At 44.0% G+C, this 22,239-nt stretch overlaps 1 protein-coding gene across 1 annotated transcript in view; it reads right to left on the bottom strand.

Moving 5' to 3' along the window:
• Positions 1-3,489: 3,489 nt before the first annotated feature.
• LOC147121921 (diphthine methyl ester synthase-like) overlaps positions 3,490-22,239 on the bottom strand; it is a 31,909-nt gene continuing 13,159 nt past the window's right edge. Inside the window, exons 4-6 of the mRNA XM_085978055.1 lie at positions 20,064-20,103; positions 12,781-12,884; positions 3,490-3,755 (exon numbers count right to left, since the gene is read on the bottom strand). Of these exons, the coding sequence (XP_085834181.1) occupies positions 3,520-3,755; positions 12,781-12,884; positions 20,064-20,103 (380 nt within the window). The 3' untranslated portion in view covers positions 3,490-3,519. The remainder of the gene's footprint in view (positions 3,756-12,780; positions 12,885-20,063; positions 20,104-22,239) is intronic.

Genomic DNA, 22,239 nt, shown 5'->3' with positions numbered 1-22,239 from the left:
CCCTTATCTATTCTGCTAGTTACAACCTCAAAAAACTCTAAGATTTGTCAAACACGATTTCCCTTTCATAAATCTGTGTTGACTCTGCCCAATCCTATTATTATTTTCTAAGTGCCCTGTTACCACGTCCTTAATAATAGATTCTAGCATTTTCCCTACGACTGATGTCAGGCTAACTGGTCTGTAGTTCCCCATTTTCTCTCTCCCTCCCTTCTTAAATAGTGGGGTTACATTTGCTACCTTCCAATCCACAGGAACCGTTCTAGAATCTATGTAATTTTGGAAGATGACAACCAATGCATCCATTATCTCTATAGCCACCTCTTTTATATATTATATACTAGCTGAAGTGCCCGGCGGTGCCGAGGGATTTTTGAGGGCATTTTGTTGTTGGAAGAGAGAGAGAAAGAGCGACTGGGGGGAAGAGAGAGTGCGACTGGGGGGAAGAGAGAGCGCGACTGGGGGGAAGAGAGAGCGCGACTGGGGGGGAAGAGAGAGAGCAACAGGGGAAGAGAGAGCGTGACTGGGGGAGGGAAGGAAGGGAAGGGGAAAGGAAGGGGAGGGGGAAGGAAGGGGAGGAGGGGAAGGGGCGGGGGGTGGAGGAGGGGAGGGGAGGGGGAGGAGGGGAAGGGGAGAGGAGAGGAGGTGGGGGAAGGAGAAAGGGAGGGGGTAGCCAGCAGACCCTCTCCCCTCTGCCGGCGATGGGGGGGGGGGGAAGGGGGAAGGAGGGGGGCAAGTGGGAGAGGGGGGGGAAGGGGGAGAGTCCCCGAGCCTCGCCCCCCGATGTCCCGAGCCCCGATCTCACGAGGCCCGATCTCCCGAGGCCCCGCCCCCCGAGTGCCGATCTCCCGAGCCCCGCCTCCCCCCACCTCCCGAGGCCCGATCTCATGAGCACCCCCGCCGAGCCCCGATCTGCTGAACCCCGATCTCCCGAGCCGGCTTCAAGAGCAGAGAGAGAGACGCCGCCGCGCAACCTACCACGTGAGGCCCGGCCGGACTGAAGTCGCGCGTGCTGACTCCTGCCCCACCCGCCTTCACTAAGATGGCGGCGGTGGCGACGCTCGGCTCAGGCCCGCCCCCTCCAGCCTTCACAAAGATGGCGGCGATCGCGAGCCGCTTGTTGAGCGCGACGGGTGGTGCCTAGCTCGGGCGTGGCTGGGCAACAGAGGCCCAGGCTTACAGGCCTGGAAAAACGGTGAAAGGTAGGAAAATTCTAGATGTTAGAGAAAAGATTTACAAATTAATTAACTTTTTTAAAAAACAATTTGTTTTAAAAACAACTTTTTTTTTGCTGGAAATGTAGATTTGAAAAGAAACATGCAGAAAGTGGGAAAAAGAAATGAAAAGTTTGGAATCAAGATGACGGTGACTTACCTCGGTTCAGAATAAGGCCCGCCCACACACGCACCGATTGGTCAACCGTCAGGTCACTGAACTGTAGGATTGGTCAATCATCACGTCACTCAACTGTAGGATGGTCCGCCCCCACTCGTTGCAAATGAGCAGATAATGAGAGGAATTTTGAACGTTTTTTTGGATACCGTCGGCACAATTTTTGTCCGAGCAAAAAGTAAATACGCCTACAAGAGTCCCCTAATGATGAGCTTTCTTTTGATATAACATATGGGCAGCACGGTGGCATAGTGGTTAGCACTGTTGCCTCACAGCGCCAGGGACCCGGGTTCGAATCCGGCCTCGGGCGACTGTCTGTGTGGAGTTTGCACATTCTCCCCGTGTTTGCGTGGGTTTTCTCCGGGTGCTCCGGTTTCCTCCCACAGTCCAAAGATGTGTGGGTTAGGTTGATTGGCTATGATAAATTGACCCTTAGTGTTAGGGGGATTAAATACATGGGGTTACGGGGATAGGGTGGGATATGTGTTGGTGTAGGGGTTACGGGGAGCGGGTGGGATATGTCAGTGCAGGCTCGATGGGCCGAAATGGCCTCTATCTGCACTGTGGGGTTTCTGTGATTCTGTGATATGTGTAGGTACGCTCTATAACTTTTGATTGTATAGCCGGCCAGAGAGACGGACAGATAGACATATCCTTTTATACCAATTTCCCCCCACCCACCTCCATCCTCTCAAAGTCAGAGTCCTTACTGGGGTGCTAATTATTCTCCATTACCTCACTCAGGTGACCATTATTCATGTGTGGGCTTTGATGGTGAGTGTTAACAGGTAATTTGACTCGAGCCTGATCTTGTCCTCACTTGAGGTCCACATACTTACATGCATTCCTAGGAGGGTTGCTGAATGGTGATCAGGAGTGGAAACCTGACTAAATTTCTCATCCTAACATCAGATGCGGGATTGTGGTTTCACTTTTATTGCATTTTAAATGATATGCCTCATCATCAGAAACCACTGTTTAAATACACATTGTTTTATGTTTTTTGTGAAATCAAAGAATTATTTAAAAAATGCCAGCTTTAAGCATTGAGTGGATTTAGCAGGAGGCTTGGCTGATTTCTTAATCTAATCTTTAAATGTATCATTTAATTTTCTTCTTTGTAAGTATTTTCTGTTTACCAAGGGTATTGTTTTTTTTAAACATTTTACCTTCCCATTGAAAGGACATGGTTGATACTAAGCTTATATTTTTTTTTTTTAATTAGATCTGTACACAACCCAGAAAGTTTGTCCTTTCTGAACATAGAAGATTGTGAAATTTGACCAGAAAACCTGAGGGAGTGCTGCTCTATCCGTGAATAATATAAAAGCAATGATAACCTAAACTGCACAGCCAGCTGATTAATGAAGATGGATCAATAGTATTCAAAGGGATTTGGTCAAACTATATGGATGGATTAAGCAATAGCACACTGAATTTAAGATGAATAAATGTAAAGTAAATGCACTGGTACAGGACACGGATAGGTATCTATTGAGGGTTAAGGAAAAATATTTAGATATAAATACTGACCATTCACTAAATGCACCCAGTCAATGTAATACTGTTATCAATTAAGCCAACTGAATAGTGGGATGCATTTTTTTTCCATTCTCGGGACGTGGGTGTCACTGACAAGGCCGGTACTTATTGCCCATCCCATAGTTGCCGAGGTGGTGGTGGTTCTGGGATTTCTTCACAATCATCCTAGCTGCTGCCCTGGAAGAGATGAACCAACTCAGCACACAGAGAAGTAACCGTGGGACATCTTGGTGTGTATGGCTTAGTGTTACACCGACCAGTGTCTTTACCTACTTGATCCTAAAGGAGATTGATTAACTGCTTTTAGCTTAAGTATTGAATCCCACTATAACTCCTTATAATTCTCAAAACTAATTTATTCAGGGATTTGCTTTTTATAAACACAAAGCACAAAAAAAACTGCAGATGCTGGAAATATTCAGGAGGTCAGTCAGCATCTGTGGAGACAACAGACCAGTTGATGTTTCAGATGTAGACCCTTCAGCAGAACTGCCTGTTATCACTTCTCTTATTAGACAGTCCAGTTTTTCCTCCACTTCCAAGGACACACAAAACTTAAGACTTGAAATTGCATTTTATTTTTTGCTATGAGTAATACGTTGATCCATCAAGTGTTATAAGTTTATTAAAACTTGAATTGTCCACAGCAAACAGTTTAAGCATCTCGATTTCCATAGGATGCATGTGGCCTGTGATGATCAGGGAATGCAAAGGGCCACCTAGATCCTCCTTCGCCATTTGCTGTAGGGTTGCAGCTGCAATTTTCTGGTCTTTGGCACCCACTCTGGCCAGTCCAATACATATGGTCTCTTCAGTCAGTGCTGCATTATAGAAAGACAGAACAGCATCACACATCTGGACATGTAAAAGGCATTAAGCATATTCACCACTGAACACAGCGGAACTTCTAGGTGCCGATTTTAACCCAACCTGCCCGGCATGAATGGGGTGGTCATGCCGTTAAAATTCTTTCAGTGCACTAACTGCCCTGTTCCCACTCAATGCTGATTTAACTGCTGAGTTTTTTTTTAGATGGCAGAAGCAGGCAGGCATCTCATTAATACATGCAAATCAGGATTTTATGATGTAATTAGGACCGTAACACATTTTTAACTGGAAAAATTGGATGTCCTGCCCAGCGGCCAACCTGCTAAGTAAATCCCCACTGGATTGGTCCAGAGGCTGACTGGAGGAGTATTTAAAGATGCAGTCAGGTGCAGGGACTGAGTTCATAGGGAACTGTGTGCTTATTTGATGTACAGTACAAAGGATCTTCATGGTTGGAGATTACTTTTTTTCTGCTTATTTTTACCTTACTCACTCTGAATAAGCACTCACAGCCATCCTAGCTTCATTGATTTGGATGGATAAATAGTTGGAGGAACAGGGGCAGCAATACGAACAATAGCAGCATCAGCAGCCTCAATAACCAGGAAGAGCAGCAAGTAGCCTGCTAGAACACAGCAGATGAGCGGGAGACGGCCTCAGCAGGATTACAGGGTTTATAGACCAAGTGTCACTTTCCTGATCTGAGGAACAGTGCATGAGGAGGTTGTGCGTCTCCAAGCAGGTTGTTGCTGATCTCTGGCATAAGGCCTGCTGCCTGTTGGGTCAGGTGGCTATGCTTTGCCAGTGGCTGTCAAAGTCACCACCGCCTTTAACTTTTTTGCCTTGGGCTCCTTTCAGGGTGCTACTGGGGACATCTTCCAGCTCTCCCTGTCTCGAACAGCTTTCGTCAATAGGAAGGGCTTTCACTCCATTAATGTCCAGCTGGTCTGTGATCACTGCAGAAGGATCATGCAAGTCTGTGCCGGTTTCACAGGCAGCTATCACAACGCTTTCATCCCATAACACTCAATCATCTCCCCACTATTCCACCCTTCCAGAATGTAAGAGGATGGCTGCTTGGGGACAAGGGATACCCCCTCTACACATGGCTGATGATGACACCCCTCCACAACCCCTACCACACCTGAACAGCTAAGGTACAACCACAGTCGTGAGACCATCAGGAACATCATTGAGAACAATATAGAGCTCTTGAAGCAAAGGTTCAGGTACCTAGATAGATCTGGTGGCTCCCTACAATGTGCCCCACACAAACTCTCCCACGTCATTGTAGTGTTCGCCATGTTGCAAAACATGGCAATCCAGAAGGATTGCATTTGGAGGAGGCAGAGCAATAGCAACAGTCATCATCTGATGAGGAAGACTTGGGTGAAGCAGCAGGAGAGCCAACACAGTGCCAGAGATCATTTGATAGCACAGCGCTTCCGGTGACCTGCTCATTCCCTCATGAAAAGTTACAAGAAGCCCCTCTGCATTAACAGTCCTTCTTATCTCCTTCACCACTCCCTTAATCCTGCATTAAAGAACACTGAAACCATTCAGCCAACTTTTATATCAATGACATACTGACAATGCAGACTCAGAAGCTCCTATGAAATGGAGTTGAGCTACAGATCAGCCATGATCTAATTATATGGCAGAATAGGCTCGAGGGCTGAATGGCCTCCTCCTTTTCCTATGGCACTACAGACCAAATGCGATAAAGGTGACTAATTTCATGCCAAACACAATAATCGTCTTGAATTCATTTCTCACCCAAGTATCAACCCATAGTGCCTTTCCTAAAAGAAAGCTTACGAACTTGACTACTCTTACGAGGTGCTCCCCCAGTGGCATTAGGAAAGCTGGTGGAATTGGACTCTGCTATGATGGTTACTACAGTCAAATATTCTACCAACACTAAGTCAAGACTCATATATATTGACCACTCAGATAAAGCAGTGAAGAATGCTTTATGCCTGTGGAACCAGATTCCAGCAAAGAGTCAACATTTTCAGGAGAGAAAGGGGTGAAACAGCAGAGAAAGATACCTCCCCACTCACAAATATCTTAACAGAGTTAACTTGAGAATCATTTCTGAAGCACCCAAATAGAATGTGCATAGATTTTTTGCTGATTTTTCTGCTAGTCACAACAACAGTGACTGCACATTAATAGTAATTAATTAGCTGTGAAGCACTTTGGGATTAGATAAATGCAATCTCTTTTTAGTCAAGATGAGGGTTGTTGGTGTCAAGATATTGAACACTTTTCCACCTTTTGTTTCTTAGTGTCCGCATTAAGCACTCCTACATCAGGTCTTATGTAAAGTACAGGACAGATGCAAAGTAAAGGTCACTCTACAATGCCCCAACAACTTGCCTTAATTCAACCTCTGACCAGCACTTCCCAAACTATTTATGTCCTGCTGCATTGAATTAAGGGCAGTTTTAGAAACTAACTATCTAAACTCATTCACAATGTCCTTACAGCCAGCCAACAAACCCCAGGCGATGTTCATCTCATTAGTCCTGGGAACCAGATGTGAAAGGACAGCATCATCAGTGTTGTTGGCACTAGGATTCCAGTAAAGTCTAAAGGTAGACATGTGAAATTTTTCATATTATACCCACTGGAACTGTGGGAAAGCACCCAGGAGTAAAAATATAGCTATTATACAGCCTTCCATACTTTAAGTTATGTCTGGACACTGCATTTTGAGGTGTGTAATATTAGGGTGAGGTACTGGCAGCTACAGGTCTGCGTGGTGGTGGTGATAGTGGGATTTTCCTGGCCTGCTTGGGTTAGTATATCAGGCAATACCTTTAGCCACTAAGCCATTGGAACTCATAAGTACATTTTCAAAGAGAATGAGAGGAAAATGCCCCTTGAGTTTGTTGAAAGCCTAATTAAAGCCCGATTTTAAAATTACTGAGATGACAAGCTATTGACCAAAGAGTTGCTGATCCCCACTAATGATAATTCCCATTGTGCCCAGTTTCTGAAGAAATCCAGGTGGATGGCAGGTCACACAGGAAGCTTGGTGAAAATTCAGCCAAGAGCTGGTTACTGAGGGGAGCCGTGTTTACAAATAAGCAAACAGGATGGGGACCTATCTGAGCAAGCCTGCTTCCTAAAAGAAAGCAGCAGCCAGTGAGAGGGGAAATGGTTCAAATTTGTGTTCTTAAGTTGCTCAGGGGGGGGAAGTAAAGTGTTTGTGGACTAATAGCCTGACAAACAATTGGAATCTCTCCTCCTCCCCGCCTCATGTTTTATGCACCGGAAGGGAAATTTACCTCCTACAGCAAGATAGGGTAAACTCTGGAAAGAAAACAAAGAACTTGAATTTATACAGCGTCTTTCATGACCTCAACCTATGAAGTATTTTTGAAGTGCTGTCACGTAGGGAAATGCGGCAGGCAATCTGCACACAGCAAGTCCCACAAACATCAATGCGATTAATGATCAGATAATCTGTTTTAGTGATGTTGGTTGAAGGTTAAATATTGGCCGGGACACTAGGAGAACTCCAATGCTCTTCTTCAAAAAGTGCCATGGGATCTTTTACGTCCACCTGAGGGGGCAGACAGGGTCTCGGTTTAACGTCTCATCTGAAAGACGGGCACCTCCGACAGTGCAGCACTCCCTTGGTACTGCACTGGAGTGTCAGCCTAAATTATATGTCTCAGGAGTGGAGTTTGAACCGTGACCTTCTGACTCAGGGCAGGCAGGGGGAGAAGAGAGTGCTACTACTAAGCCAAGGCTGACACACTGGAAATCTAGTCAAGTTCTTACTTTTTGCTTTGTAATCAACATCTACTGATGGAGGAAATATTCTTGGTAAATGTATTATAGAAAAAACAGGAAGGGATAATTGAAACACTCATTTTCAAAGTAAGAATGAGCGCAGGTTTGTGGCTTAATTATATAACACAAACAAATAACTTCTTACACTTAATGTAAAAGCTATAAGGAATTCATACTCCACATAATTTATATTTTAGATACACACTGTATTAATGCAGAAAAGTATATGTATTTGATTTTTAGTCTCTGCTCATACAGAGACAAAGTACCAGATACTCACGTTTTCTGCCTGTGACCTGCTCAGCAGGTTTCAGCTAAAGGTTGCATTTTGGGAAAACAATGCAAGATCAGTTGATTTAGTTTGTGATCAGCATCACAACAGGAGTTTATGGCTGTAATCCTCCATCACATGCAAATCACAGAGTTAATCATTACATCAGTTACCAAATCAATTACCAAACTTGGAGGTACAAATATACTTGCATCACTTCCCAAGAGGTCAAAGACTGTAGGGACACAAAATATATGTAATGCTCAGAGCAATTGGGTGGAATTACAAACCCAATATATTACTTTGACCTTAAATAGACACAACACTGGAGACTGAGCTTGGTGGACTGGGGAAGTGGGGGGGAAACAGGGAGGTTGAACATGTTTCCTGTGAATTGCAAATAAAGATGCAATGTTTGCTTTATTAGTGGACATTTGTTGAGTTTGACTGTTTGTACATGAGCCCTGGTCCAATTTACAGAAGGCAACCAAGTGTATTTAGAGCATTTAACATTATCTTAATGAGGTGTAAGGGTATTCAACTGGAAAATCTGCTGTGCAGTTATGGTTGAATTGTTAATGTAAAGTGTGCAATATTTACTCCAGTCTTGGTTTGAAGAGGTACCGGGCTGAGTAGAGATATCTGACAGATAAAAATAGATTTCTACATACAGAGTTACAGGAATTTTTAAATGCATCTTAGAGACAGATATTTGAACACAGGATCTCCAATTTAAATGCATAGGTCAGAAACATTATTATCCAATTAAGCAGGCTATGTAAAGAATTAACCTTCATTGAAATACATGCAGTCTATCCTCCACATTGCTTTTTAGAATTATTAGTCTGTGTAACTGGATCATAAAGTCTGATAGGGTATGGTAGTATAGTATTGGACTAGTAATCCAGAGGGTGTGAGTTGAAATCCCACCATGGGAAATTTAATTCATTAAAATCTGGTGGTTTGTGGACTGGCACCAGATGAAATAACAATGAAAGATGCTGGATTGTCATAAAAACCCAACAGGTTCACGTCATTCAGGAACCTGACACCCTTACGTGGCCTAGCCTACAGGTGACTCCAGTCCCACACTACATGGTTGACTCTTAAAGCCCTCAAGGCAAATGGGGATGGGCAGTATTTGTGGCCACCCACATCCGAAGATTCTTCAAAAAAAATCAAAGAATATTATTTCTTCCCAGTTTCTGTATTTCTCTCTGTGATAATGTATACAAAGAAATACATCAACAATTAATGCAAAAATGTCCTTATTTACTTTCACAAAGTCTTGCAGGAACATGTTAATGTTGGGTCTATACTGGGTGCACTGCAGCAAGCAATAGAATTGATAAAGCTGGGCCTGGATGCCAATGAGCAGCCAGGATCCCGGGAGAACTCCCCTGCTGTTTGAATACTGCCATGGGATCTTTTACGTCTTCCTGAGGACAGATGGGGTCTTGGTTTACCGTTTCCTCCAAAAGATGGCATCTCTGACAGTGCAGCATTGTGTTAGTACCTCACTGAATTATCAGCCTAGACTATGAGTTCAAGTCTTGGAATGGGGCTCGAACCAATAACCTTCTGACTCAGAGGAAAGAGTGCTACCACTGAGCCAAGGCTGACACAATCCCCCACAAGTAAATGGGTCAGGAAGTACTGGTTTTCAAATAAGTGGTTTGGTTTAAGACTGCAAAACCTGGAAATACAGGTCTGATGGCATTGATGTACCAAACCTAGGAGTAGAGTAAGGGGTTTTATTTGTGATTGCCCAAGTAGCTAATTTCTGATCTCAAATATACTATTGGGAAGGTGCAGAATCAAGAATCAAGGCATTTTTGTACATTGGGGGAAAAAGATTCAGGGAGCAAAATATCAACGGCACTCTAGTGTACCTTCTCATGAAAAGTTACAGTGATACTGGAGTTGGTCGAGGTTTGGGCACCTTCTTTGCTGGAAGTGCAGGGAGCAGGCTAATTGCCTGGCTTCCTTGCTGGGGTGCAAGTCACATGGTAATCCACATATGACACTTGACATATGACTTTCCAAACAGTATGCTCCTTTAGTAGTGAAATCAGTTAACGCAGAGCAGACCAGGGGTCGTCAAAAATCGAGCACAGGATTGTATGAACTCAGTACACACAAAACAGTATATTTACCTTCTAAGTCATCAAGGAAGCATAAGTGGGGAATATATTTTACCATTACATGAAATGGGGCAGGGTGGAAATATTTTGAAAAGAATTCCTCCTATGCTAATTTTCCCTTTTACTTGATAGTTTTATCAAAATAGTCTATTTTGTGGGTGCATAACTGAAGTTTTCCAGTCAATTTCCTAAGCTTCCTCCACTCCTAGCACACGCCTACCCCAGATTTGATCTCACAATATTCTATGGTTTATAATCTCGCTCCAGTCTCCACTCCATCCCTCACCAGACTCATCTCTTCCATGAGATACAGCTCCTCATTAGACCCTCTGACTCAGTTCCTGACCACTCAACTACCCCTCCCCAGCCCATGTTCCCCGTTATTGTCAACTGTTTACTCTCCTCAGGGATTGTTACCCCCACCTTGAAACTCTGTTATTATGCCTCTACTTTAAAAACCCTATTCTTGACCTTTCTCACATCTGTAACTTGCGCCACATCTCCAACCTCCCTTTCCTCTCTGCCACCAATTCCATGTCCACCTCTCTTGCTAATCCCCATTTGAATCCCTTCAATTCAGCACCACCTGGTCAGAGTCACCAACAACATTCTGTGTGACTATGACCACGATGTGTTATTCCTCCTCCACCTTCCTGCAGCCTTTGACATGGTTAATCATACCAGTCAACTTCACCACCTCGCCTCTGTCAGATTGCCATTTTATGGTTCCATTTCTAACTGTCTCAGCAATGCCAACACACCTACTGCAATGATTTCTCCTCCTGTGCTCAGTCACCTCTGGTGACACCCCAAGTTCCATTCTTGCCCCCTCCTATTCCTTATCTATATATCACCCCTGGCAACATTATCCAGAAGCATGGGGTCAGCTTTACTGCTCCACTACCACTAGTGGCAAAGCCTTCAGCCATCTTACTCGTGCACTTTGGAACCACCTCCTTAAGGAGGACTGGTTAATGGACAGAAAAGGAACCAATTGAGGTTTGGTTAACAGACAGAAAACAGAGAGTAGGAATAAACGGGTCATTTTCAGGTTGGCAGGGTGTAACTAGTGGAGTGCTGCAAGGATTAGTGCTTGGGCCTCAGCTATTTACAATCTATATCATGACTTAGGTGAGGGGACCGAGTGCAATGTATCCAAGTTTGCTGATGATACAAAGCTAGGTGGGAAAGTAAGCTGTGAGGAGGACGTAAAGAGGCTGCAAAGGGATATACACTGGTTAAGTGATTAGGCAAGGTGGCAGATGGAGTATAATGTGGGGAAATGTGAAATTATCCACTTTGGTATGAAGAATGGAAAAGCAGAATATTTTTTAAAAAGGTAAGAGACGAGTAAATGTTGGGATTCAGAGGGATTTCGGTGTCCTTGTACATGAATCACAGAAAGTCAACATGCAGGTACAGCAAGCAATTAAGAAGACAAATGGTATGTCATCCTTTATTGCAAGGGGGCTGCAGTATAAGAGTAAGGAAGTCTTGCTGCAATTATACAGGGTTTGGTGAGACCATACCTGGGGTACTATGTAGTTTTGGTCGCCTGACCTAAGGAAGAATATACATGCCTTAGAGGGGGTAAAACGAAGGTTCACTAGATTGATTCCTGGGATGAGAGGGCTGTCCTACGAGGAGAGATTGACTAGAATGGACCTAAATACAAGGTGTTGTTGTTGTTGTAAATTATCTGGAGTTCAGAAGAATGAGGGTGATCTCATTGAAATGTATAAAATTCTTAGAGGGCTTCACAGGGTAGATGCTGAGAGCCTGTTTCCCTTGACTGGAGAATCTAGAACTGGGGTCATAGTCTCAGGATAACGGATCGACCTTTTAGGACTGAGATAAGGAGAAATTTCTTTACTCAGAGGGTTGTGAATCTTTGGAATTCTCTACCCCAGAGGGCTGTGGATGCTCAGCTGTTGAGTATATTCAAGACTTAGATCGATAGATTTTTGGGCACGAAGGGAATCAAGGGATGTGGGAAAAGGGAGTTGATGTAAAAGTTCATCAATGATCTTATTGAATGGTGGAGCAGGCCTGAGGGGCCGTCTGGCCTACGCCTGCTCCTATTTTTTATGCTCTTAAATCCCTTTGTCTTGCAACATGTCTCCTCACCTTCAAAATCCTCCTTAAAATCTACCCCTTTGATAGCACCTTTGGTCAATTCCCCTGGGCTCCCTCCTATTTCTCCCAACTGTGAGGCACCTTGAGATGTTTTGTTACATTAAAGGTGCTATATAAATGCAAGCTGTTATTGCTTCTTAAGGGGATAAGGACAGAAAGGAGGTAGATGGATGGTGTGGAAATACAGCTGCACTGCCAGACCTCTTGGAGCAATGATTCTATGGATGATAGTGATGATGATTTAAGTTCCTTTCTTTCCCTTATTTTGACCTACATTTTGACATGCATATTTTGAAAACTAATAAAGTGTTCAAAAGGTTAATACTGCCCAACTGTATCAAGACCCAAGTAAAAATACCCAAAGTCAATTATGGAACTACAATTCCACAGAGTTTGGACTGTGACATTCAAAATCTAAAACAACCCAAACTTACCATAGGGTGTAGGGAATTTTGTTACATTACAGGGTAATTAGACACAACACATTGAAAGAAAGAGATCATAATACAAACTGTAGCTAGTACTGATGTCCCTGAAGGGTGTCTTTAATTGCTCTTCGACCACACTCCAGCTGCAACGAGTAAGCGTCTTTTTAACTTCACTAACAAAGGTGGGACCCTGTACAAGCTCAGTTATAAACGCAGAAGAAGTTATACTCACCTAGCTCCTCTCCTTTATCTCTTCGGTTTTCAATGATCTCCAGCAGCTGTTCTGCAGCTTCATTTACAGACATAAACCTGGGAGGCTCAAAGACTTTCTTTCCCCTGTCAATAAATATTCACCATTAAAATCCCTTCCTTTACTCAATTAAAACTCCATCCCCCTTCATTCATCTCATCTAAACCAATAAAAAGTTATGAAAAAAAATCACGGCAGGAGAATAGCAGTTTCTCTTGTTCACTTCGAAGTCAAAGAGGAGTATTTTGGTTGATTTAAACTTTTGCTCTTTTTTTTAAAAAAAAAAGATAAATTTGTTTAAAGAATCAGATTTTTTTTCAAAACATATCCACCTTGGTTTAAAAAGGCTTATATAGGAAATATTACAAGATACAAGATACTGTACTTGGCTTTAAGACATAACTAAACTAACCTGGTTACAAAATAGGTGTCACAAATAAAAGATAAAACATACCGCTAGAACATAGTATTAAGGAAGAGGAAATATGAACTTTACAGTTCAATGAAAATTGAACAATGGAATTTATCAGGTGAGATACTTAGACAAATAATCAAATTTACAGGTAAACGTCAAACAACGAACAACACGTAAAAAAATGACTGGCCCCGTCTCATCATTCGCTTCTGAACTTCAGCAGTAAAGCTGTAATTTTATATACCAATGTTTCCCAACCAATTTATGTTAGAAATGAATGGTGTTACATCTCTCCGACAGCTTGCTGGGAAATGCATGGTATGATACTGAGCCATGTAGGCTAGAAAGGTCCCAGATTCAATCCCTAGTCCATGTTGAGTTAGCCAATCTCAGCTGGGGTGACAGTGGAGGGCCTAGAGAGCCTGGCTAGAGTAGAAGGGGGAAACAAATGAAAGAGTATGATTGAGCTGGGCTGTGATTACCTCACCACCATTCTCCATAAGAAAACTGGCCACTCAGGCAAGGCACCAGTGGACCACTAGTCCCCATGGAACCATAACCCATGATGAATTACTCCCTTCGGAAGAGGGGAAAGGGGAAAAAGACTTGCAGGGAAGTGGGGAAAAATAAAATGTTGTTACACAAAAGGAACCAAATATTTATCAGCTGGTCTTAATTATACAATTACAGCTACAGTTAAATATTTCTTATAATGTGATACAATGGCTTTATTATTAAATAGTTTAAAAACGGTTGCTTCTGTCCAGTTAAGATGTTATAATTTTGCTACAGATTTGAATGTAATTTGTAATGAACACTTAAACTGATGCATCATTCTTTGTTTGAAGGACTAGATCTGTAAAGTCTGTGGGTTGTTTAGTTAATTAATACACAGACTCCAAGAGTAACTTAAAACAGGACTTTACTATTCGAAGGTCAGGGCGAATCTGCCCAATAAATCCTGACACAACACTTATATACTGGTGTGGTCACCGTCGGTATTACAGTATACAGAAGCCAAACAAAGTAGTGCCACACCTAAAATAGTTCTCTTAAAGGTGAACGGTTACATACAATAGTTCTCTTAAAGGTAGACGGGTACATACACTACAATCCTCCCTTTTTAGCTTACAACATACTTATTCCCCATTAAACATAACATATAATCAACTTCATGTAAAACAATTCACAGATATAGTCTCTGCGGGAAACAGTTCACAGATTCAGTCTCTGCGGGAACAGTTCACAGATTCAGTCTCTGGTCTTGACTCGGTCCGAACAACATCTCTGTGGTGTAGCCGGTTCACATTTCTAGCGTGACTCATCCAATAGTCTTTCCCTTGGCTTAACAGCTTGAACTTCCGTCCTGCTGAACCAGCAGTGCTGACTTTTACAAACAGCTGGACTGCCTTGGTAATTTTTCCTACTTTCCAACTGATTTGGCCCCCTTCTGATAGAAGTGATAATGATTTAGATGGTTATCGTCTTCTGCTTCGTCTTTTTCTTTTCTGCTTCTTGGAGACTCTCGGGGCTCCCTTATCCGCTGCCAGCTGTAGCGCCACCATCTCCCTATGTTCCTTAGACTTTAAGTGCTTCATCCTGATTTCTGCACTTTGGGAGTTTTCATCACAAGCTGGGCAGACCAAGTCATCGTAATATTCCGTGTCACTCAACAGGTCATGGTAATATTCGGTGTCGTCCTGAGCTAGTCTAGCGAGAGGGCCTGCTACTTCTTCCTTACCCAACTGGACGTTAGCCGACTGTTGTTCCCTTCCTAGACATCTTTCCTGAAGAGACTTCTTCATGCGTTCATATTCATCCCGCTCTTCCTGGGTTTCCTGCCAATCCTTCACTAATGACCTCATTTGTGATTTCAATACTTCCCCTTCCATCGGGGATTGATTGATCGGGCTATTCAATCCTTCTACTGGAGCAGCTGTTTCAACATTCTGTAGTTCACATTGACGTGATTCAGCGTACTTTCGGCATCCCAGTAAAATCTGTGTTGCAACCTCAGCTATTTCCATAACTTTTGAGAGCTCTGAACTCCTTCCCTTTGAAGGTTGAAGTTCGTGTTCAAATGGTTCCCATTGCAGAGTCTTGTCTCTCAGCATATGAAGGAGTTGGCTGACCGTTAACTCTTCCACGGGGACCCTGTGGATCAGAGTCTTCTCCATTTCATCCACCTTTTCCTCCAATGCTTTCACCTTTTTTTCCTCTTGTACTTTGGCTTTAAGCGCTCGGAGAAGTTGCGCCTTGATGCTCTCTAGCTCATGTTCAGGGGCCATTCTTACAGTCTCTGTGTTTCTTACAGTTGCCTTTTCTTTCACTGAAAGAATTCCCAGTTGAATCTGTTCTTCAAGTTGTTGAACCTCGGTCATTGCCGCCTCATATTTGTCTTGGGTTTCCTTCAATATTTTTATGAGTTCTTGGACATCTTGACTTTCATGTTCTGCCATGTCTTTCACCTCTAATTTCTCATCTATGGATGGAACTTCTACCGATGAGTCTGTCTTGGCCTTGAGCTCATTAAGAATTTCCTGCAGCTTTTGGACTTCTTGTTCATGTTCAACCTTTAGTTGCTCATATGCTTCCACTGAAACTAGCTTTTCGGAGGTTGCCGAGTTAACCCCCTCCAGGATTGTAGCCTGGGCCTGTTCATACTGTTCCTTCAACTTCTCAAACTCTGCTTGTAAGGAGTCGTAGAGAAGAACTGGAATAAAATCCTGGCTTCCTGAAGATTCCTCTTCATTTGCTTCGTTCTGCAAATATTCTAACTCCTGAACATCATAAGGGAGATGTGATCGGTGATTGGTCACGATGGCTCTATGGTCGCTCTCTGCTTGAGCTAGCTGCTCCTGTTGTCTTTCCAGATTCTCCCATTCGGTGTCATAGAACTTTTTCATTGTTTTCATCTCTTGTACGAGACGGTAACTCAATTGTTCTAATTGTTGTCGTAATTTGAAATAAAGTTGAGTCCGAGCTCGGTGTTCTTCCGTCATGGATATGTCCTTAAACTGAACAGACTCAGAATTCTCTGTCAAACTATGTTGTCGTTGTTCGGTGGAGATCTGTTCTGAAGCTTTGTTCTTCTCTGGAGCATAAGCCTTTCTGCATGCCTTCGTTTTTCCAACCTTAGTCGGCAAGTCCATTTTAGCCTTGTCTTTCACATTTGGGTTGGCCTTATCGTCATCCGATTCAGAATCTGAGCTGATTGTCTGCACCGAGTCCTCACTCGTTATGGCTTTTAGATAGTGCCATTCCATGTCTATTTTCTTGATCCACTCCCATCCTAGAAGTGGTGGTCCTCCCTCATGTAGTACGTATAAGTTCATTCGTGGGTGTTCTTTACCCCTATCTCTCACCTTGACTCTTATCTTTCCCATGGGGTATACTTTATGCCCCGTGTATGTCTGCAATACGAACTTGGTATCCCTTAAGGGTATATGTGAGAATAGCTGGTGGTAATCCCTTCGATTTATGACTGATAGAGCTGATCCAGTGTCCAACTCCATTTTCACTTGGACTCCAGCTATTTTTAGCATGACCCAGATAGTTTGTAGGTCAGCTTCCTTACTCACATTGTGAATTCTCAGACTACCCAGCTCCTGGCCGTTTGGGTCTGAGTCCGAATTCTGTTCGTCTGAACTCTTCTCAGCCACCTTGTGTACCTTGTTGTACTTTTCCTGTGATGGCTTCCTTTGGCTGTTGGTCCTTTGGTTGTTGGTCTTCTTCCCTGACCGGCATACCTTAGCTATGTGACCCAGTTTGCCACATTTCCTACATTCCTGGTTCTTAAACCAGCATTGGTTCTGGTCGTGTGTTGTCTTCCCACAACGATAGCATTTTGTTGTTGTCGAGGTAATTTGATCCACACTGAGTGCCGCTGTCTTTAGCTGCATTTCCGCAGCTCCCTTCGCTGCGGCTTCGTGCGATGCTGCAATAAGGACAGCCCTGTCAAGTGTAAGGTCGTTCTCTTCGAGTAGTCGCTTTTGCGTTCCTTCCTTTGCCAATCCGCACACAAACTTGTCTCGCAATGCCTCTGTCAGATTCCCTCCAAACTGGCAGTATTTCGCTAGTCTACGCAGTTCGACCAAGTATTCTGCGTTGCTTTCGTCTTTCCGTTGTGTTCTCGCATAGAATTTGAATCGTTCCGCCAACATCAACGGTGTGGGGTTCAAGTGATCCTTCAGAACAGTCACAATATCATCGAAAGTCTGATCTGCCGGTTTAGCTGGTGCTAGTAGATGCTTCAAGAGCCCGTATGTCTTCGCGCCCATCGAGTTTAGCAAGGTTATAGCTTTGTCATCTTCTTCTATTTTATTGGCCTCACCATAGATCTCAATGCGTTCCACATACGTGGTCCAGTCTTCTACCTCGGAATTAAAATCGTTGATGTTACCACGCGTAGGCATCTTCCTCTCTTCCTGACAACACCACGGATTATTTCTTTAAATTTTCTTTTTTTTCCCCAAGATGGCGGTTCCCGCGAAAATGGCGGTTTCCCGCGCTTATCTTCTGTCTTCTTCCTCGCCTAATGGCGGCTTCCCGCGTTTCTTCCCTGGCGGGAGGGGTACACTTTCCCCACGGGCGACGGCCGCTGGCTTTCAGGTTCACAGCCTGCGCGTCGGCTTCAGTGCTTTCCCTTTTCTCGGCAGGGCAACCGGCGCTGGGTACACCCAGTTGACGGCGAACAGTTTCAGCCGCTGGGCTGGCTCTCGCTCAGTTCCCCTTGCTCGGGCTCTGTCTCTCTCCCGCTCGCTCGGCTCTACCGGCGCTGGGTACACCCCGTTGACAGAGAACAGTTTCAGCCGCTGGGCTGGCTCTCGCTCAGTTCCCCTTGCTCGGGCTCTGTCTCTCTCCCGCTCGCTCGGCTCTACCGGCGCTGGGTACACCCCGTTGACGGAGAACAGTTTCAGCCGCTGGACTGGCTCTTGCTCAGTCTCCCTTGGTCGGCTCTGCCTCTCCCGCTCGCTCGGCTCCCAATCGCGCCTCCCAGCCCTCTCGCAGTCCGGTGCTTCCCTCCCCGGCTGCGGCTGAGTTTATCTCTTCCCGCGCCTACGTTCCTGGTCGCAGCGCTTCGTGGCTTCGGTCGCTGCCCGGCCTTTTTCGCCGGTCGCGGTCTAGCTGTCTCACGACGCCGTTGCGTCCCCAGCCTGTCTGTACCGCGGCTTCCTTGCTCCACGCTGCCCCAGTCTCAGCGCCTCTGGACCCGACTTCTGTCCGGCTCCTTTCCCCCTCGACCGTGGTCGAGTGCACCGCCCTTATCCTCCGGTTATTCTTTTTACTTTCCCTTACTCACAGTCGCCGTGGCCGCCTTGCTTCTCGTGCTGATCGGCTCACTCCTCACCGTGGCAGAAGGGACAGTCAGTGCCTGTTGCTGATGGAAGTCTTTGTCTCTAAATTCTTCCTCCTTTCTAGTTCTGCAGCCTCGAGTTTTCTCCCAGCAGAACGACGAGGGCGGTTGCCTCTTCTCGACGCTCGTTAACTGCTTCGGAAGTATTGTTGCCGCAGGGTACGATCGGACTCGTCGCCACTGTAAAGTCTGTGGGTTGTTTAGTTAATTAATACACAGACTCCAAGAGTAACTTAAAACAGGACTTTACTATTCGAAGGTCAGGGCGAATCTGCCCAATAAATCCTGACACAACACTTATATACTGGTGTGGTCACCGTCGGTATTACAGTATACAGAAGCCAAACAAAGTAGTGCCACACCTAAAATAGTTCTCTTAAAGGTGAACGGTTACATACAATAGTTCTCTTAAAGGTAGACGGGTACATACACTACAAGATCCAAGTCAAAATGCAAGCTAACAAGATAGTCATCCAAAATAAACACAATTGAAATATAAATTTCAGATGTTTCTCACTGGATGTTTTCCAGTTTGTCTGGGATTTCTATTTTAAATGAGAATTTGAAAACAGATAGTTGAATTTAGCTTGAGTATGAATCTACTGGGCATTACTTGTCTAACTTAACTTATGACCACATTTCCTGACAAGGAAAACTGATTTTCTTTGCATCCGTGAGGTTTAGCAAAATACTTTTTAAAATTCATGTTCAGTTTCTAATGACCAACTGTAATAGTGAATATATTATACTACAGACACAATGGGGGTAATTTAATCCCCCCACCCCACCCCGGGGGAAGGCAGGGTGGGTTAAATAAAACATTGGAAACCCGATCCCAGCCTGTCTACACTTCCAGTTTTAAAGGAGGCGGATTGGGGAACGGGCAACTAAGCTGCTCTCCAGTGGCGGGTTCCGAATTTAAACACTTTAATGAGGCTGCATGCCTCACATTTTACCTGTTTTAAATTTAACGCTGGTTGCATGAGTTTCCCAGACCTCGTGAAACCCAGCAGCTGAAGAGAGGCGAGAACGCCTAGATGGAAGAGTAAAGTGCCTTTCTAGCACTGCTTGTGAGCCAGGAGGAGCAGGAGCAGAGCTCCCAAGCTTACCTGTAAACTATCCTGCGATCGGAACCCCCCCCCCCCCCCACTTCCCTCCCAATGAACGACCCCCTCTTGATGTCCTATCCCAGCTGCAGCCGAGAGTCACAGGCCTACCCGCCCAACAGTCAGACAGCCTCTCAATCCGGCTGGCTGCAGCCGCGAAACCGATTCAAAAAATTTAAATTGGGTCCTGCCATTACATTTGGTAGGACCTCCAGGAAACCTGTACTTCCAGGTTACCGGGCCGCTAAATCTCCCCCCAACTGCTTCCTTCCCGCCTAATATGTGCCAAAATGGGTGATTCATATATCAAATTTGGTAAATGTAGAATCTCCAGAGTGGATATGAGAATATCACAATCATTTGCTTCTTAAACAAAGGGGCAACTTGCCTCATTAGATTTTCCAGTGATTGTTCCTTTACTTTGATGTCTGCATAGAAGATATAAAAAGAAAGTTTATTTAGAAGAAAAAAAAATCCAGAGCCCAGATCTACACTCGAGTTTCAGTCTGCTCCCCAAGGTATGGGAAAACATTAAGATACTCTGTGAATTTATGTACATAATTTCAACAGCCATTAAAACTTAGCAGAGGCCTAATGCACACATTTGAGAATTTAATTCTCATCGTTAATGTAAAATGACTAAACACCAGAGTTGTGAAGAGAACCATTGTCTACCTTTAAAAGAAAGAGAAACCCTGTGACCTCCCCTCACTTAAATTAAACACTCAATGAGCAGGTGACATCAGATATTAAAACACTCACACACTGCACAAAAAAACTTCAGTTAATGGTAGCAAATATTATCACTAAGTAAAATGGATCTTTATTTACTTGCTAAGCAAATCTGTTACTTAATAGAAAACACAACTAAAACCTGCAATTGTTTTATTGGTAGTGTATTTAAACATTAACATACTGTAGCAATAAAGGGAAAATGCATTGGTTCTTTCAACAATAACTACATATTAAATAAATGGGCCAAGAGTTTCCGCTTTGGGTGCAATCAGCGATCTGGGTGCAAATTGTGCTCAAGATTGTGCTAGTTTTCAAAAGTGTTTTTTTCTCTCAAGTTTCCGCTCAAACTCATTTGCGTATCGTCAAACGTGAAATCTTCCATGAACCAGCTCAATCGAGCAACGTTTTATAACGTAATTTTAAAAAAAATTGACGTAAAAATATTTCTTGATCCTTAAGAGTGGTAACCTGGTGTAGTTTTATTAATACAGCTGAAAATGGGTTTATCATAAAAAATAATAATTTTTAATCAGAGTCTCGTCCACTACCTGCGAGTAACCCGATTTTAAATAACTGAAAATGACTTTAAAAAACTATACAGAACCATCTACCAGTTAGACTGGTGTACAGTATTCAGTTTCTTAGTAAATTATTATTTTTTTTAAAGAAATCGTGCCTATTAGTGTCCTTGCGCCTGAAAAAAAAGCTTAATTTTAAGAGCCTTCTCGAAGGCCCGCAATCGGGTGCAATTAGTGAAAACTCGCAATGGTGATTAATTCAATCTGGGGGCATGGCCAATTTTGTGGGGAGGGGGCAGCTTCTAGTGCGATGTTTTTAAACTAGCGCAAAAGATTGCAGAAACTCAATTTGCGCTGGACATAACTAGTACTTGAAATTCTTTGATCTTTTGCGCTGGTTTGGCTGAATTGTGCTGAAAAAACCAGCACAACCGAGCGGAAGCTCCTGCCCATGACGCTTCATGACCTTTGGTACCCCGAGTTCTGATGCGTAAAGCTGTACATTACAGGTACAAGCACCTAAATGGTGTTACCGCTATGGATAAGAGTTAATTTCTCCCCCTCCTAAAAGTGTGACTATTGGTGGGATATGGTTTCTCCAGCATTGTCAGTCCTCCAGTAAATGCCCATTCCTCATGTGTGACCCTAGCTGAATATCAGGACAGTATGGGGAACATCACAGCTGAGTTGGATCCTGTTCTCACTGATGTCCAACTTCTAGAAGGCAGTGATCAGTAGTCAGAACTCTGGCTGATATTTCCTCTTTACCCCAAAGGCTCCGAGGACAATTGTTGCATCTCAACTACTGCCCTGGCTGAGATCAGCTATCACCACACAGACCCGAGATCAGCTATCACCACACAGACCAGAGATCAGCTAACTCCACACAGACCAGAGATCAGCTATCACCACACAGACCAGAGGTCAGCTAACTCCACACAGACCAGAGATCAGCTAACTCCACACAGACCAGAGATCAGCTAACTCCACACAGACCAGAGATCAGCTAACTCCACACAGACCAGAGATCAGCTAACTCCACACAGACCAGAGATCAGCTAACTCTACACAGACCAGAGATCAGCTAACTCCACACAGACCAGAGATCAGCTAACTCCACACAGACCAGAGATCAGCTAACTCCACACAGACCAGAGGGCAGCTATCACCACACAGACCAGAGATCAGCTAACTCCACACAGACCAGAGATCAGCTAACTCCACACAGACCAGAGATCAGCTAACTCCACACAGACCAGAGATCAGCTAACTCCACACAGACCAGAGATCAGCTAACTCCACACAGACCAG

This window comes from Somniosus microcephalus, chromosome 3 (assembly GCF_052327205.1).
Source record: "Somniosus microcephalus isolate GS21.2 chromosome 3, FLI_Smic_1.0, whole genome shotgun sequence".
In the NCBI taxonomy this organism is placed as follows: domain Eukaryota; kingdom Metazoa; phylum Chordata; class Chondrichthyes; order Squaliformes; family Somniosidae; genus Somniosus; species Somniosus microcephalus.
The sequence above is the reverse complement of the archived record's forward strand: the minus strand, read 5'-3'. Positions and strand labels throughout refer to the sequence as shown.